Genomic DNA, 16,346 nt, shown 5'->3' on the forward strand with positions numbered 1-16,346 from the left:
CGCACAAGCACTCGGAAAGTTTCATTGGAGGCTGCTTGGAGACATTTGGTTTTTAACAAAGGTAACTCGCAGAATATGGTCACGAGTGGATTGTCTGTTTGAGTTCGGCCATCCAATTCACCATCCATGGGATTTTCCACTGAGAAGCTCGTGTCGAAAAGATGATCTATACGGCTCGAGAACATGTGTGATCTAGAAGGGCCTGCTGGTTGGATCCTGATACCTGAGGATCGGCAGTTTTAATGTTGACAGAAATTTAAAGCAAGCAAAATTTCATGTATTTGCACTCCGCCTTCTACCCTACTCCTTTTTAATTCGCTGCTTAGGCAGAGTGAACTGACTGGAAAGCCGCAGCTAAGGATCCAGGCCACGGGGCTAAATAGCTATCAAACATGATCCCTTCTAGAGCCACACAGTTGTCAAAAGCACGTCTCTCCAGTTGCTTGACTTGACATGAGTCCCTGCCCTTCATCTCTGGGGCAAGGTCGGCTGGCTTAAACCCGGGGGCAACGGTATATGAGTCAGTATCCTGTGAATCATTCCTGTCCACAATTTGCGCCGCATCATGCTGAGTAACAGGGTCGTGGATCGGGGCCTGAGCCGCTGTGACCACGCTTGGCAGGGAAGTGTTTGTCTCCATATTGAAGTTCTCTTTGCAAGCAAACACTGACTGACCAGAAGAGCCACAGGCGGGCGTTCCTCTATATGTGGACGGGGGAGCGTCAAAGGAGGAGGATGAGACTGTGATTGGACTGCTTTGAGCGGAGTCGCCTTCAGCAAATGATATTCGCAAATGGTCGCACGATTTGTCTGAATCCGGAATATCTTTATCATACGGTTGTCCCTCAGTTGTAAATAGGGATTGACGACCTCCAAGTAACGGTCTAAGGAGACCAAGTCCTTCAAGAATTGCGTCCGTGGTAACGGCGCCAGTCGATTCATCTGGAAGCTTTCCTGGAAACCCGGATTTCTGCCGGCATGCCCAGTATAGCTGTTGAAGTGCTATATCCGTCACTCCTTGCATTCGAGAATAACTAGCGACCGTTGGCATTCAATAGTTTGGTAGTTTCTGGCTGACTTACTAGGTTCTGGCTTCTATTTTCCTTCTGATGGAGTAAGTACAGGCACTGTCACTTGTGTGACAAGTTTCACACTTCGGATTGCCGTCGCACTGTTCGAATTAGAATCTTACCAAAGAAAGCGAGAACAGGACTACCTTGGCCTTCTTGAGTCTGCATCTGTCGCACGCACGACGGGTCCGACTATTCCGTCCACCGCCATCTCCTCCACGGGTGCGCGCCTTTAATCTTGACATTGGCATGGTATATATGGGCGGTTAGTCGTTGAGGCAATTACAACGATGTTCTATCTATGCAACAGGGAAGTCTGATGAGATAAGAGTTGCACACTAGATGTGACGTAATATGATCAGCCCAGTTTGGTCCGTGAAGGTCTGATATCATAGGGATGCGTGGGGCTTGCTAATCCTCAATTGGATTCATATGTCGCTTCTGTGGAAGTCTTCACCGACACGTTGGCCATCATTTTCGACTCCGATTAACGGACGGGAAGGTGTCCCGGCCAATGCGCCTGGGGAGAATTCCACGTCTGTCACATCGAGGGCACAAGTCAAAGGACAATGTCCCCGACAGCGGGATGTGAAACCCAGGCATTCAGACCCAGCCAGGTCATTCTTAAAATGTAATGTCCCACCAAGGCATCAATCCCTTTTCCCTGCCTCTCTTCTGGGATTATGCTACATGCCGACCAATCTAGCCATTTTGGAGGGTAGTGGTCGAGGTAGGGTAGGCGTAGTTCCTAGATTCTTGGTGGACGCCCGAAGCACTCCGCGATTATAAGAGCGTCAAATTGTGAGGCTATTTAAGATGTTTTTTTTCGACGCTGAAGAAAGCTATTTACTAACCTCATTATAAGGACATTGGACTGGTCAGAAGCGTCCCTGGGACATACCGTATGCTAATGAGGGTTGGAATTTCCAAGATCTCCTCGAGTGACGTCATAGCGCGAGTAAGTGTGACGGCATTCCCCTGGTCTACGTACTTGAAGTAGCAAGATCTAACACGACAGTGGATGTAGACTCGTACTTTTAGAGCTTATAATACTGTCAATGTACAGTTGGACGCCACTTTGGGTATAAATTTACTACGAAGCTATCGAAAGCTGAGCATAATCGGCAGTCTACTAGACTTTTCCTGACGCACATTCTACTGCCACGCTACCTTCGAGAAATGGCATCCGGACAGAATGATAACATCGACCCGAAAGCGTCCGGCCTGGTAAGTAACTTCTACAAAGAGCAAGATACCCCCTAAGCATGACAAGGGCATCTCTAGTGGGAATCCTATTCCCTGCCAGCTCAGCCAACAAGGACGCTCAAAGGACCCGCCCGACGGTACACAGAGTCGAAGGTACCTGGATGAACTTCTTGAAATCCAATCACTCTTGAATTCCATTTTAACGGTAATTCGCTACGGGAGCAAGGAAGAAACAGGTGGATTACTGGATTGTATCCGAAGTGGAGTTTCTTTGTCTCAAATACGCTATCACCTTCAGTCTCTGGGTAGATTTACACAAGTTACTCGGGCAGCAGTTCAAACAGGCGAATTCATTGAGGACACAGTTAGCGAAGGGGATGATTCCGTTGACCAAACTTTTGAAGAGCTTGGCAACGGATGACAACCGTTCTGTACAAGCAGAGAAATGGTATGCACGAGTTTTCGGCGTCTAGCATATGTTCCCCAAGGGGACGCGGGCTTTTTCAGAGGCAGAAGTTGCTGGAACATTTTGGTCAACACCCACGAATTATCGAGTCAAGAAGACTTGACAAGGATGGACTAATACCCTTTCCTATCAAAGTTCTCTCACCATGACGCATCGTATTCGAATTGCAGTAGGCCTAGTGCATATCCATGTTCAAAGTGTCTATCAGGGGGATCTCTGGCCCGGATACATTACCTGACGAGAATTTCAACATCAAGTTAGCAGACATTCAAGGTACACTCAGCTCCCCTGATGATACGGTCATTCTAAATGGGCTGGCTCGAAAGAGTTCGATGTATTACATACCGTGCGATGGAGCCTGCGAGAACACGAGATCGATCGTTTCGCTTTCAGGTCCACTGTGCATTTCGTCATGAGAGGTCAGGAGATTCCACATCTCTCTTCCAGTTATGAAGATGAGACGAAGCCAATTGAGAGCGAGAGCAGTCGTCGTTATGCCGAGCAAGAACACCCTGGTATTCCTCATCACTGTGCCTCAATCGTTTAGCGGTGTTAGAGGGAAGATTAAATCGTCGAATTACTCTAAGGTAGCTAGTCAGACATATCACGAACTGCATTGTAGTTGATACAACAGAAATCCGCAGCAGAATCGCCTTCAAGTATGATTCAAGGATATCCGCGGGCTTGGTGGATCTAAACGGGCATATAGGACGGAATGCCTTCCTATTCGTCTAATCGGGGTCGAAACTGATGCCGAGAGCTTATCTACTTCCTAAAAGATTGAACAGCTGTAACATGGAGAGGCTTTCCCCGAGTGCCGATCAATGGGAGGCGTAAAAGGGATATCACCCACAGGCAGAGCAACCCGTCTTTAACGGAAGTCAAGTTGTGTGGTGAAAACCGGCAATTCACCCCACACTTCCATGCTAGAAAGTTCTCTCTCTTTTGCCTACGCATTATTTCGACTGCGCTCAAAATGGAGGCTTGTGTCACAACAACAACCCTGTTTGACCTCTTCTGAACTAGACATCTACGACCTAAATCGTCTCCGATCAAAAAGTTGGGACCATTTTCTGTATCCGATCAGTGCAAAATCATGGAACAAAAACCTGCATACTCTTCGTCAGCTCCAGTGAAATCGTCAGTTGTCGAGGATTATACCAGTGAAAGGGCGAAGGCTGATCTCGAAAAGGCTATCGGCAGGGATCTGCCTCCCAAGGTTGACTTTAGTTCGTATAAAGCTTCCAAAGAAGAACGAACTTCGTTGCAAAAATCAAGTTCACCAGGGCTGTCTGCCAAGCGCATCACATCCCAGTCAAGCGATCTTCAGAATTTCGCCGGTGAAATCAGTGACGACGAAACTGCAGCAAGATCAGATACGAAGAAGCTGCTTAGGGATTACGCTTCCTCGTTTAAGACGACACCAGTGGCCAGAGAAGTTGGCAGTGTGAAGGCCGGCTGTGAGAAGGTCAATAGGGAAGGTTAGACGAGATCTCGATCTGCGCCCGTTGAACACCGTTTCCCGCATTTCAAACTCACGGACATGCGGATTCTGCCAAAGAATGCCTCCCGCTGCGTTGATGCCTCTCTCGCATGTGTTCTCTGTCGGGAAAGAGTCCCTTACTGCGTGGAAGCAGGGCTCGGCATGCGAGCAAGCCGGATGTACTCTCAGGAGACTGCTGGCAAAAGCACCGTCGTGGTTGGCTAAGGGGGCCAGCGAACTGTCCTACTGGCTTTGGCAGGCATCTGGTGCGGCGTATCTACTTGAAATCGTCCTGGGAGCTATGAAAATTATGGCCATTGGAGTGGGCGCGGTTCTCATAACCTCTTGGATTCTCTTAATTGCCACCAGGATCGTTCTCTTGATCGCCAGGGTACGCAGAAAACGAAGAAGAGAGCCTCCTTGGTACACGCCCGCGCCGCGAGGACTTTCTGGTGAAACACCGCATCGGCACACATTTTCAGCGGCGTCATTTAACTCGGGCGGTTTCGCAAGCTTCAGGACATCGCTAGAAAAGCCTGATGTAGAAAACAATGGCTGCCCGACGCACACCCTACCTTGAAGACCCCACTCCGCGAATCTTGGATACCACGCAACTTGGACAACCTTCCATAGAGTCTAGTTCGGATGACGGTTTGTTCTTATACTTTCTCCCTAACTGTACTCTGGACCCCCTAAGTTCTCCAGTGTCTCAACGTTTCTCGTGCTGCCAACATCTTTCGAAATCATTGCCAGCACCAAGAGCATTAGCTACCGTAGGACCATGTGCTAGAGTACCACAAATATCAGCTCTTGGGCATGTCACAATTGCCGTGACATGTTGTCAGATACAGGATCCATGGAAGACGCCCTTCTAATACTCTCACCTCGTTGATATATCATCTTCTGTGATTTCAACTTTAGCAACAGCATTGTAGCCCTCAACACCTGCATCACCCACTCTAGTCGCTAGTTTAGCCATCAGGTAATCAACATCTTCTCCATTCCTTGATACTTTTTTAATATGGGTGAATCCATGGGCGCGATAGAACCCTTCTACAACCACTGATGCCCAGAGCAGGAGGGGGACTTCCTCTCGCATGGCTTCCTTCACGCCCCAATCTAGGAGTGCAGTTCCGACTCCCTTATCTTGCCATTCAGGGTGCACGGCAAGAACATGAAGACACCAGTGATCCTCGGTTTCCTTGACTCGCACATCACCAATTTCTTCTTCCGTCTCCGTAGATTTGCGATGTAGCTGCCACCTTTGCAAGGGTCCCAAATATGATCGGTCAATTGTGGCGAAATTCCGCACCGTCAGCAAAGCCGAGAATAATCGTGTGCTCCAGGAGCGTTTCTTCCACTCCTCGGCGCAATCGCTGTCGCCATACCGCTGCCACGCAGCAAAGCCCACAATTGATTTGGAGGCGTTTTCATTTGTGGGACCATCAGGAACATGGATAGCAATCAGTAAACGGGCGCCAGAGCTGTAGAGATGTTCCTCCAACACACGTTCGTAACCATGAACAAATGCTTGGGGATGTTTTCCGCGCTTGGGATAGTACCTTACTACATCAGGATGGTTCCAGAAAGCTGTGGCGGCAATATTGGAGACTGTTGGGATTTCGCTCTTTGTCGCTGGTCGAATTTGGATCATTGTTGCCGGAACACGTGGTGAGAACGGATACGTTTGAAGCGGCCGGTATAACGCTTAACAGCCGAAGGTAGGGTCGAATTTTCCCAACGTGGGAGTCTTAACCATATCCCTACTGTTGAATAGTTAAATTCCCTTACAGTTCAGTCGAAGCGACTTCTGAAAAGCTCCAAATATTGTCTTGGGTCGCGGGTTTCTCGGCAGAAGCCAAGATGGGTAAAAAGTGCTCATGACGCGGGCTTGGGTGACCCAGACGATCAGTGGCTTGACCTGTCTCCAATGGAGGATGAATCACCGATTCGGCAGATCCGGGAGCGGATTATTTGCCTTCTCAGACTACGTGTCAAAGACACTCATACAGACTCAATGGAATGCATGACTGATGACTTTAATGACCACCGTAATAGCTCGTCGGGCTTAAACCTCAAACACATGCCTCTTCTGCAAACGATGAATTAAGCCTGACTAGACTTGATGGATCACTCATTCACCACGAAGCAGTCTTTGAACACTGAATACTGCCTCCGTTTATGACTCATATATACTTATCAAGATTATGCTAGGCCATTTATAGCCTATCCCTTGAAAATGGTTGGCCATCATCCTCACACAGAGGCGCGACCCAGTAGAGACTCCGCTTTACCGTTACGCGTCTCAGCCTGCACGAGAAGCAATACAGGGACCTCGCTAGTAACTCTATGTCACTTCTGAAGTCTCACTACTTTGAAGACGCGTGGGTGCGTGCTGTTTACGCCGGCGATACGATTGATGGCTTCCTCATGATGGCGATTTGGGATCCCGAGGAAGCATATCATATCTGGCGCTTTATGACCGATCAACGTCTTCAGGGTATGGCTTACAGGCGACCGGTAATAGTAAGGTCCATTGCGCATGTTCGAGAGCACAATCAGCTGGCAAAAGAATTGGGGGTTATGTCTACGCCGCCGTAAGGAAAGCTAATGTGAAACCGGATCGCCGTTTAAATTCTATAAGCGGCTTGGGCTTAGTCAGGTCGAGCTGTCGGACGAAGATGGAGAAGTCATGATGCATTTTGACTTACAAGCCAGAAAAGCACTTGGACCTGACTCAGAATTGATAAATGATTGGTTTACTATGAGCTGCATTGTATTAAACTACATAGCTACCTATCGTACCCTACCGTAAATGTTGTTCGTTGTCACCCAATTACGCGCAGCCGTCGACAGATGTGAAGCTGCGAAGCTTTCAAAGTGCTACGAATCCCGTGTCGGCAGGTCCCAGGGGAGTGACTGCGGCCATAATATGGTGGGTTACCAGAACGTAGAGGAGTCTATCGGCGAACCCTTACTTAAAGTCGGCTTGAGAAGTGGCGCAGTATTGATGATGTGATAACTCGGGCTGCGTTTGTCCATAAAAGTCACAATTGTTTCGTACGGGTGTTTCGTAGGCGACTGCACAAATATTGTCGTACGCTATTGATAGAAAGCCTGAAACCTTTCAGCAGCCAGCGATCAGCATTGAGAAGTGAGGCTGAGATTGCGGATCCTCGTATGCTTAACGAAGCAACGAATCACGAAGTAGATGGTCTCATTATGGAGAAGCGTAGTGAATACCTGTGATTGAGGGGTGGGCCCCACCCGTTAAGGCGGGCCAAGGTAAATTACCTACATAAACTAAGCCGCACACCTGGAAGCAGATTTTGTCTAGAAGGTATGGCACTATTTAAGACCGGTCTATCTTGAGCACCACATCTCGGTCCTCTTTGTTCGGAGAAAATCAGCTGTTACGTCTACCAATATGCGTTCCCATTTGCTCATATTATCCCTTCCCATCATCTTATCACGTTTTAGCGCTGCCTCGATCATTCCTACAGTGGCCGAGTTGCACGCCACGAAGCATTCAACCGACAGCACACTGCAGAGTTTCACTGCTAAGCTCCAGGCCAATGCCTACGGCACGACCTTCGCCGTCAACGTGACGTTGGGCGGAGATCAAACATTCCCCTTGTTAGTGGATACTGGCAGCTCAGACCTTTGGGTTGTGCAGGACGACTGGATATGTGTCAACGACACCAGTAATGCCATCCTACCCCGAGAGAATTGTGGTCTGGGTCCGGAAACGTATCACCCAGATTCGACATTCCAAGAGGTCCCGGACGAATTTTATGGAGAGATAATGGGTAACGGGCGTCAGAGCGGAATTCTCGGGAAAGAAGACGTGACCATTGGTGGCGCCACAGTGAAAGGCCAGACCATTGGCGTTGCTAACGTGTCATCTAATGCTCTTGATGGAACTGTCAGCGGTATTTTCGGATTGGCATATCCCGTCTGGACTTCTGCACACCCTGGATCCGTTCTGAATCAGTCCAACGACACTTACGATTATGACCGAGTGATATACAGCCCATTCTTTAACAGCCTATATGAAGATGGACAGTGCGAGCCTTACTTCAGTTTGGCTTTGGAAAGGATACCACAGGGTGATGTTTCTGGGCCAGGCGGTTATCTCACCTTCGGCAGCCTTCCTCCAGTGCCACACTCCGTGAACTTCTCCGTTGCCCCCGTCCAAAATACTCCTCTTCCCGTCAACATCACAAACAACAAAGCCCAGCCCTCATGGTGGTCTGTCAACGTTGACAGTGTTGTGTACGGTCCCAGGGCTGACCGTTCCCACACCCTCACCACAAACTCGACTCAGTTCTTGGCCGTGGTCGACTCAGGTAACTGGTTTAACTTCCTTCCCAACAACCTTGCCGACCTGGTCAACAGTCACTTTTCACCTCCGGCCGTGCTGGACCCAACAAGCTACCCACCAACATATAAAGTTGCCTGCAACGCGACCGCTCCGACCCTCGGGTTCAGCATTGGAAACCAGACATTCTTCCACGATGGACGGGATCTGATCCTCGACATGGGTGGCGGCAGCTGCGTCTCCTCCTTGATCTCGTTCGCCGGCGTGTCTTACGAAGGCGTTCAGCTGCACGGCGGTATTGTTGGTGCGTCTTTTTTGAAAAATGTCATTGCGGTGTTTGACTTTGGAAAGACGGAGATGAGGTTCGCAGCACGGACTAATGGCACTGGCTCTTCAGGTGGGAACTCGTCGTCACCAACGAAAACTACTCCGTCCACTTCTTCTGCTCCCGGACATCTGCTCGCGTGGACCACGAAAGGTTTAATGCTGATGGTGGCAATGGTGTTTGCTTTTACGATTACTGGCTCAGTATAATGCTACCCGAAGGTGTTTTCGGCCGAATGTTTGGTGTGGCTTTGTAGCTGCCGGAGTGAGCTGTTCTTGCGATCTGTAAATAAATGTATTGATTGCAAGACGGTTTTACCAGATCACGATTGACTACAGATGTGTTGGTATAAGAACTTTACAGCTGACAAGGGCAATTTCCAAGGTTACCTCTTGTGCTAGGAGACTCCACCGATAACCCTCCAGCTACGCGGCCAAAAGGCAGGTTTTTTAAGTGCTGCATTTGAGCGTCTAGACTTCTAGTTAGTGACCGTCGGCAAGAAATGTGAAGCTGGAAGAGTACTTCAGTTCTGAAGCTTCAAGTGGAACGGGAAGAGTAAGGGAGAGGCGTTATTATTATAGGGCCTATCTGAGGTTGTTGGACAAGACTCCAAGATTACCATTGAATTTGCTCCTCAATAATCTCCAATGCAGCGTCTGGCCGTGATCTGCGGGTGAGCACAAGAGGAGCATGTCTGCCCATGTTGGATGGTTTCAGGAGCCAGGTGTCCCTCACTCGGCTCCCCTCAACAACATCTCTACAGCTATGTACCTTGCCGCTTTTCTCTTCGATGGAAATGATCCTAGATACAACCTTCGCGGCCGACTCACTGTCCCAAACGCCCTCCCTCCTTCGGCAAGATGTCAGAAGTGCCAATGCCCGACGTCGGAGGGTAGGATCACGGCATTTGGTTCCAGTCAGATATAGACCAGGTAAGATGCCGAGTTCATGCGAACAGCTGTGCTCACTGTCGTCTTCTGGCGCTAGTGCTAGAACAGAAGCATATTCGACAATCTTCGAGAACTCGTCACGGAGGTTGTCATACAGGATTTCTTCCGCCCCTCGAGGCACGGTCAGAAGGATGTATCCAGTCAGATAAAGGATTCGGAGGCACGTAATTCCATTGTGCTCTTTTGAGCTTAAGGAATTGTGCTCCTGTAACAACCATGCCTCCATTGCGTCCCACCACTGGGAGAGACTCTGCCCAATTCTAATTCGCCAGATATCACTATCTGCGGCTTGATGATTCGCGTCTTTCTCTCTGCCTCTCTTGTAATCCATCACTTGCAAAAGCAGCGCAGTAAGACGTTCTCTTGCTTCCTCAAGGCTTGATATAGGAACCTCCGAGTGGATACGAGAAATGGGGTCAGGCTCCGTCATTGAGATAGTCCATGCGGGATGAAAGCTTGAGGCTTGAAGATCAAGACGTGAGAAATGAATAAGGAGGATTTCTTCAATTTCATCATCGTGGTGGGAATGCTGGGTTCTTGTGGTCCTTGGGAGGTAATTTCGATAGCCGATGGTATTCGGCTCGCGGAGTAGTCTGATGCCGCTACAGACGTGCTGAAAAGATGCATTGTAGTCTCCACACAGTGCTTCAAAAGCGCTAAGCACATAACATACAACCAGGACAACGGACTTTGCCAACGCGTTCATCGGACGCAAGAGGTGATGAATGGCTTTGTTATAATGGTGAAATGCCGAAGGGTCTGGATTGGGAGGCTTTCCGTACACATACCACCGATGCAAACTGCCCAGTGCAACCGTGGCGTGAAAGACACTCGGCTCGAGTACGGAGAGTTGAAGGACATAGCGTTCCCATAACTCTGACCTAAAGTAGCCAGACAGGTTGGCAATGGTACGAATTTGGAAGAACTGGAGAGCGCTTCGATCCCAGTGCTGGGGAGGTGCCCTCATAGGATAAAGGTTGCCTTGGGGAGACAGCCCTTGGAGATGGCAACGGTCCTGTGGCTGTATAATTGAGGGCCTCCCTGTGTTTTCGTCATAACCGTCGCACTGGCGTCCCGTGGAACGACATTTCACACAGGCAGGCTTGTGTTCGTCACATTTGATCCGACGAATTCTGGATCGTTCGTCAGCATTGTTCGTTGGCTTTGCGTTCTGTTTACGGAGCCGTTTCAGTCTCGTACTTGCAAGTTTTACAACCGGTCCTAACTTTCGGCTTAAACGCCCTTGGTCGTGTTCTCCACGTATCCTTCTTCAGAATGCAGCTCATGATACATGCTACTCTTTGCAGGGTTCGTCATGGATGATGTACAACCTATAGGCAAGACCGGCATCAGCGACATTATTACTTTGTCAGGTTGGGAAGTGCACGTGCTCGGTGGAGTCAGCGTCTGCGAGAGCTTGAGATCAGGTTGTAATTTCATCTATGACGCGTCACCCGACGGCTTTAGCATTTCCCAGTTGGCCCGCTCGTACAGCCAAAAATCGTCTAAGCCACATGCGGAGTAGCTCTCGTGGCGATCGCCACGGTCGTCGCTGAAACCCTTTTCGCAGAAGCTTATCGGCAGATCACCTCGTTGGAACTGTCCATTTGTCGTGGACTCTGAAGTAGTAGGTGCCATGATGCCAGGTGGGAAGTCTCTCAGAGGTCAACTTAGGGAAGAATGCAAACAGGACTTGCCGACGACTTGCCACCATTTGCCTTGTCCTCGACCCTCCTGTACTTCTTACCCAGTACACGGTGAAGGGGCGGAGTTGACGGGGAAGAGATGGTCCATCACACGGAGGACACACTTCAGGAAGTCACCATACCGAATCATGCGATCACTACCAACACCACCCATAGCTCAGAAAATACCATCCAGACGCATCACACACTGCCGCTTCCACAGCTTGCCGACACCGCGGCACGCCATCCACGCCAAGGACGCGCTTGCGACGCGTCCGGTCGCTGATTGTGTCTCGATGGTCGAAAGCGAGCATTGACCGGAGGAGGATCTACGAGCAAGCCTCGCACACTACACGTACTTCCCATACAGTACATCTGCACTTCATGCAGCGCACTCTCAACCAGTGGCTATCGCACTGGGGCCAGCCAGGCGCTCGGCAGGGCCCCCAGCGACAGCGACCCATCCAAGCAGAACGCGGAATGGACGAATGCTCCGGACAAAGTCCGTTCACGGCCCAACTATACACCGGCGCAGACGAGTGAATTGTCACACAGAAGACGAGGAGGGCCGGGAAAGGCCTGAGACGATATACAGATACAAAATAGATATTCGGATCGTTCACAGTCTTTCCACTCGAAAGTTTCTGGTTTCACCTACGTTACCCAGCTTTTACCGTAGACAAGCAGCATTTGGTGCCAGTTCTCCGGTTGTTTGTAGGCCTATGCCCCGTCCGAGAGCCTAAGGAAGCAAACCTCGGAGGTTTGATGAGATTCCGGGCGCTTCCAACCCCCCCGATGCCAAGCTCGTTGATGAGTCAGAGCCTGGAGACCCCGCCGGCAGGGACAGTGCACTAGATTGATATGCCCACTTCCGGTCCGAGAATAAACCTTGGGAGTGATATCCGGGGATACATACGTACAGACTATCTGGCTGGGAATGTCCGGGGAAGAAATTCTGTCCTCAGGCCGCTTCAAGCTCTACGAGTCGATCTTGTGCTCTGGTCTGCTCTAGCACCTGGCTGGCTTCCAACATGAGGCGACCTCTAGCTCTCTGATGCCCGTGAGGAGAGTCTCTCCCTCAAACCTGAGATAAACATTTCTTCTGCTCGAACCTAGCTGCACACTCCAGCGCGAACCCAAAGCATCGAGCATACCATCCCGTGGCCCAATAGCTCATTTCCATGTTGTGTGGCGCCCCTGTGATGATGCAGCCATCCACTCGTTCGCTCCGCAGAAAGGCACCTGAGAATTCCTGTAGATGCTCCTCGGTGCTTTTCCACATTAGATCGTCACCTGCAAATCCAATCATCACTGGAACGACCACAGACGCCGCTAAGTCTCTCCATCGGGGAAGCCAAACCTCCGTGGCTGAGCGCATTTCCGCCACCGGTAGAGGGTGGTTCAACTGGTGGGTGTACTTGTAGATCTCTGGGTCAGCGCAGCCCTTCTGGAGCATGACGATATCCTTAACCTCCGCAGGCAAGACTATGGTCGTTGGCGGCGGCCCGTCAGGGTCATGTGCAGGACGAAACGGTGGTGGCCCAGGCTAAGGCTATAAGTAACTTCCGTACCCTCATAGGTAGTTCCCAATATCATCACACTTGTTTTCACTTCAGGGTTTCTACTGGAAAGGTCTAACAAGTGCACAGATACAGGACGATTATTAGAACTATAGATATAGGGTTACTGCGCTGGAGCCAAAGCAGGAAGCTGTTCTGGGCAGGGACGGCTTGTTTTCATGGAAGCGAGATGGTGGGAACACTTGTATTTATAGCTGGACGCTGCATAACTGCCCTAGGGCGGTTGGGACAGACTATGAATCAATCAATCAATCAATCAATCATGACCCATATTCATATTCACCTATGCGAATACGAATAAAGTGAATATGTTGAAGCAAGTAACACGTAGTATGTAAAAGAGGACTTCCATTATAAAGTTACAAATTTCAAAGCTTGACATTGAAACGAGTTACCGAGAAGCAATTGTCATTCTTGGTATGTGACGAAATAGAAACGCCCACATTCCTCATGGCCAAGTAAAGTCGCTCCTTAGCAACCGTTCAGTAATTTTCCAGAGGGTTTCCGAGTTCTCCTCAGAGTTTCCATCAACCACCGGAATGAACTCGGTAGCGACTGCTCCATCTTTCAGATACGCCCCGCTCTGATGTGCTATGCGCGGATCCAGGGCTGCGACCAACATGGTCGCACATCCTTCCTCTACAGTTTTCTTCCTTGTGCCCTCCGTTTTGGTGCCAGCCTCTGTTCTCCTTTTCTCCGACGCCTGCCAGTCGTCAAGCGAAACGCTCGCTCGCATTTCACTTGAGATGGACCCGGGATGCAGCGAGTAAGCTTGCATGTTGTGTGTCTCCATTCTCTTTGCTAGAGCAATAGAGAAGAGAACAAGGGCTAATTTTGCTTGTATGTACCCGTCGAATGCCGTGTATGTGTCTCCATCTGAGAAATTATAGTCGTCGAATTTGGCATGAGTCCGGTGACGAACAGCAGAAGAAGCAACATTAACGACCCGCGTCCCAGGTCCCGCCGCAAGAAGTTTTGGCATCAAGAGGTTTGTCAGCAGGAAATGCGCAACGTAGTCAACTGCAAATTGACTTTCGATACCATCTTCTGTCTGTGAGTATGGCCCTGGTACAGTTGCTGCATTGTTAATCAGGATATCGACGTGTGGGACAGAACGAGATATCTCCAGAGCGGCCTGCTTTACTGACTCCAGACTAGATAGATCACATTTGATGAAGATGGCGGATACCGAAGGGGCTTTCTCGTGGATTAAACTGATCAGCCGTTTCGATTTTTCCAGGTTCCGATTAACTAGAATCAACTGGCGGGGGGCTGCAGAGGCGAAAGCAAGAGTAGCTGCGCTACCGATGCTATGGCCTGTTGCACCTGTGATGACGACTTGAGAAGTCAGAAAGGACATTCTCCATGTCTAAAATGATAGGAGAAGGTCCGGCATACTGATACGGTCTCTGACATTCTCTGGGTATGCGTCAACAACTTCTTGACCCGTGCTTTCGGTACCGAAGTCTGGCATATTATATTCGACGCAGCATTCAAGGCTAACTCATCGTCAAAATAGTTGGACTTGCGGCATTCATGTAAACTCAGCCATCGGAAATAAGTGGCTGGCAAGCCGATTAACCCCGAAGCTATGATGTTCTTCATTACGCTCGGAGCGCTCACTGCCCGACAACCCCGAAACATACCTCCTAAGTGGGTTAGGTTCACTGTCACGTGCGACTTGCTGATGGCGCTTGATCACCTAGGCCAAGGACAGGCTGTGACGTCAACATTGTCATACTTGAAACCTTTGCGGCGAAAAAGGCGGCTGAATAAATTCCAGAGATACTTGTAATCGGGCTGGCCCTGATCATCCGATCCACGAATATAGTTCATATACGTGGTAAACTCCGCAGCAGACCATGGCATAATTAGGCTACCTTGATCGTCTTTTTTCGGTCGAAAACAAGCGTGAACTTTTCCTGCCGGTTTGAGGCTTTCGGGCTTTGCCAAGGAAGGGATCATGAAGAAAATACAAGGCAGTATACCCGAGCGACTCGACAACCTGGCATCGACGTACCGAAATCAAAGCCAATGGAAGCAGGCCGAGGAGCTCGAGGTACAAGTGATGGAGACTGCTATCGGAGCGCCTGCTCCAGTGAAACAGATGATGACTGGTTGGCCTGAGGCGCGAGGTGGCCCGGTGACACGGTTAAAGAGTGATATATGTCTTGACGGCAGCGGAATCAACGCTGAAATATTAGCCTCTATTTCCCAGGGATTGTATTCGAGGATAGTCATGATCAATCAATATCTTATGAAGTAACTGGAAACAAGAGTGTCACGACCTGACCTTTTGACCGACGAGGCACACGCCGTGAAAGGAAGGTTTGGCGGGCACAGTTCACGCACAGGAAGATGTCGTGGCCTGCCTAGAGTGGCGTTAGTGGTTTTGCGACGGTCGCGGCTAACGACTCTCCGAAATCAATTTCCTCCTCCCACGTGACTCTTCATGCATGCGTGAGGGCATGTACTGTACGTACAGCCTCCAACACCGTCTACATCAGTCTATCTGTCTTGGCCTGGACGGTTGCTTCGGTTGGCCTTCTGACCTCTTCAATCAAGGGCTCACAATGCCTCTTTCAACCCCACAACCTCTCATGCTACGATGGACTACCATTTGGCCTCCCAGAAAAGTCACACGAACAAATTATAACACGGGAAGGAGAAAACCCACAAGTGGTCGCTGTATCGGTCACCAAACAGGACACGGCTTCTGAGTTGAGAGCTGAAATCTTAGAGTACTTCGCCGGTTCGACATCTTAAAAAGGAGGCTCAGGTCCTGAAAGTGAACTTATTCGATTATCAATCACGCAAACACCAAGACTTCAATACTACTCGTGATCATTATGCCGGGCGGAACAGAGATTGAGGCTCAGGTAGTCTCACAGTATTTTGGTGGATGCAGGTACGTTCTTGTCTATACCCAGTCATATTCGGAGAGCTAACATGACTCGTATAGCTTTCTCAAAACTCATCTACTACTAGCCCAATGGCAGAATGATCTCGAACATGCGCTATTCACATTTTGTGAGGCAGTGGCCCCAGATATACTCTCGACTCGATCATGGATCTGCCCACAGGCTGCAGAGCTGACACTCCTTATTAACGATGTTTCTCGCCATTGTCTGAACAATAGGCAATCTATGTTGAACTGCAGGATCATGCAAGATCGAAGAGACCAATTCATGATAGACTTACAAATCTCACGCAGAATCCGTCACGCGGCAGTTCATCGAAGCAATATCAACAGAACCACA

General features: G+C 49.6%; 8 protein-coding genes across 10 annotated transcripts; 3 read left to right on the plus strand and 5 right to left on the minus strand.

The window, feature by feature from the left end:
- Positions 1-255: 255 nt before the first annotated feature.
- PV06_11210 (uncharacterized protein) lies at positions 256-1,374 on the minus strand. The gene is made up of 3 exons (XM_016412843.1): positions 1,217-1,374; positions 1,083-1,171; positions 256-1,034 (listed from the first exon to the last, which is right to left on the minus strand). Exons 1-3 carry the CDS (start codon positions 1,319-1,321, stop codon positions 323-325), a joined length of 906 nt encoding a protein of 301 aa, XP_016256776.1. The 5' UTR covers positions 1,322-1,374; the 3' UTR covers positions 256-322.
- Positions 1,375-1,727: 353 nt separating this feature from the next.
- PV06_11211 (uncharacterized protein) lies at positions 1,728-3,314 on the plus strand. Its single transcript, XM_016412844.1, has 4 exons — positions 1,728-1,871; positions 1,936-2,028; positions 2,098-2,297; positions 2,344-3,314. The coding sequence occupies exons 3-4, from the start codon at positions 2,250-2,252 to the stop codon at positions 2,695-2,697; spliced, it is 402 nt and encodes a 133-aa protein (XP_016256777.1). The 5' UTR covers positions 1,728-1,871; positions 1,936-2,028; positions 2,098-2,249; the 3' UTR covers positions 2,698-3,314.
- A 990-nt stretch (positions 3,315-4,304) lies between these two features.
- Positions 4,305-4,805, plus strand: PV06_11212 (uncharacterized protein; the record flags this gene model as incomplete). The annotated part of the gene is made up of 1 exon (XM_016412845.1): positions 4,305-4,805. One exon carries the CDS (start codon positions 4,305-4,307, stop codon positions 4,803-4,805), a length of 501 nt encoding a protein of 166 aa, XP_016256778.1.
- Positions 4,442-6,067, minus strand: PV06_11213 (uncharacterized protein). The gene has a single exon (XM_016412846.1). The coding sequence runs from the start codon at positions 5,877-5,879 to the stop codon at positions 5,106-5,108; it is 774 nt and encodes a 257-aa protein (XP_016256779.1). The 5' UTR covers positions 5,880-6,067; the 3' UTR covers positions 4,442-5,105.
- A 1,504-nt stretch (positions 6,068-7,571) lies between these two features.
- On the plus strand, positions 7,572-9,474 carry PV06_11214 (uncharacterized protein). Its single transcript, XM_016412847.1, has one exon. It carries the CDS (start codon positions 7,653-7,655, stop codon positions 9,078-9,080), a length of 1,428 nt encoding a protein of 475 aa, XP_016256780.1. The 5' UTR covers positions 7,572-7,652; the 3' UTR covers positions 9,081-9,474.
- Positions 9,455-11,128, minus strand: PV06_11215 (uncharacterized protein). Its single transcript, XM_016412848.1, has 2 exons — positions 11,022-11,128; positions 9,455-10,954 (listed from the first exon to the last, which is right to left on the minus strand). The coding sequence occupies exons 1-2, from the start codon at positions 11,105-11,107 to the stop codon at positions 9,487-9,489; spliced, it is 1,554 nt and encodes a 517-aa protein (XP_016256781.1). The 5' UTR covers positions 11,108-11,128; the 3' UTR covers positions 9,455-9,486.
- A 1,456-nt stretch (positions 11,129-12,584) lies between these two features.
- PV06_11216 (uncharacterized protein) lies at positions 12,585-12,962 on the minus strand (the record flags this gene model as incomplete). The annotated part of the gene is made up of 1 exon (XM_016412849.1): positions 12,585-12,962. The coding sequence occupies one exon, from the start codon at positions 12,960-12,962 to the stop codon at positions 12,585-12,587; it is 378 nt and encodes a 125-aa protein (XP_016256782.1).
- Positions 12,963-13,402: 440 nt separating this feature from the next.
- Positions 13,403-15,331, minus strand: PV06_11217. Of its 3 annotated transcripts, none has more exons than XM_016412851.1 (2): positions 14,485-15,331; positions 13,403-14,412 (listed from the first exon to the last, which is right to left on the minus strand). In XM_016412851.1, the coding sequence occupies exons 1-2, from the start codon at positions 14,558-14,560 to the stop codon at positions 13,535-13,537; spliced, it is 954 nt and encodes a 317-aa protein (XP_016256784.1). In that variant the 5' UTR covers positions 14,561-15,331; the 3' UTR covers positions 13,403-13,534. The 3 variants fall into 3 exon arrangements, with proteins under 3 accessions (XP_016256784.1, XP_016256783.1, XP_016256785.1); XM_016412850.1 differs by having other exon boundaries at positions 13,403-14,424; XM_016412852.1 differs by having other exon boundaries at positions 13,403-15,331.
- Between the last annotated feature and the right edge of the window lie 1,015 nt (positions 15,332-16,346).

This window comes from Exophiala oligosperma, assembly GCF_000835515.1.
Source record: "Exophiala oligosperma strain CBS 72588 unplaced genomic scaffold supercont1.22, whole genome shotgun sequence".
In the NCBI taxonomy this organism is placed as follows: Eukaryota; Fungi; Ascomycota; class Eurotiomycetes; order Chaetothyriales; family Herpotrichiellaceae; genus Exophiala; species Exophiala oligosperma.

Bases quoted from the DNA above. Each gene is read 5' to 3' on its own strand.
- PV06_11210 (XM_016412843.1), bottom strand. From the start codon at position 1,321: ATGCCAATGTCAAGATTAAAGGCGCGCACCCGTGGAGGAGATGGCGGT. The intron at 1,172-1,216 runs GTAGTCCTGTTC...TAATTCGAACAG, and splicing joins GCAGACTCAAGAAGGCCAAG to TGCGACGGCAATCCGAAGTG. The intron at 1,035-1,082 runs GTAAGTCAGCCA...AACGGTCGCTAG, and splicing joins AAAATAGAAGCCAGAACCTA to TTATTCTCGAATGCAAGGAG.
- PV06_11211 (XM_016412844.1), top strand. From the start codon at position 2,250: ATGGCATCCGGACAGAATGATAACATCGACCCGAAAGCGTCCGGCCTG. The intron at 2,298-2,343 runs GTAAGTAACTTC...AAGCATGACAAG, and splicing joins ACCCGAAAGCGTCCGGCCTG to GGCATCTCTAGTGGGAATCC.
- PV06_11213 (XM_016412846.1), bottom strand. From the start codon at position 5,879: ATGATCCAAATTCGACCAGCGACAAAGAGCGAAATCCCAACAGTCTCC.
- PV06_11214 (XM_016412847.1), top strand. From the start codon at position 7,653: ATGCGTTCCCATTTGCTCATATTATCCCTTCCCATCATCTTATCACGT.
- PV06_11215 (XM_016412848.1), bottom strand. From the start codon at position 11,107: ATGAGCTGCATTCTGAAGAAGGATACGTGGAGAACACGACCAAGGGCG. The intron at 10,955-11,021 runs GTACGAGACTGA...CGAACGATCCAG, and splicing joins ACCGGTTGTAAAACTTGCAA to AATTCGTCGGATCAAATGTG.
- PV06_11217 (XM_016412850.1), bottom strand. From the start codon at position 14,560: ATGCCAGACTTCGGTACCGAAAGCACGGGTCAAGAAGTTGTTGACGCA. The intron at 14,425-14,484 runs GTATGCCGGACC...TGACTTCTCAAG, and splicing joins GAATGTCAGAGACCGTATCA to TCGTCATCACAGGTGCAACA.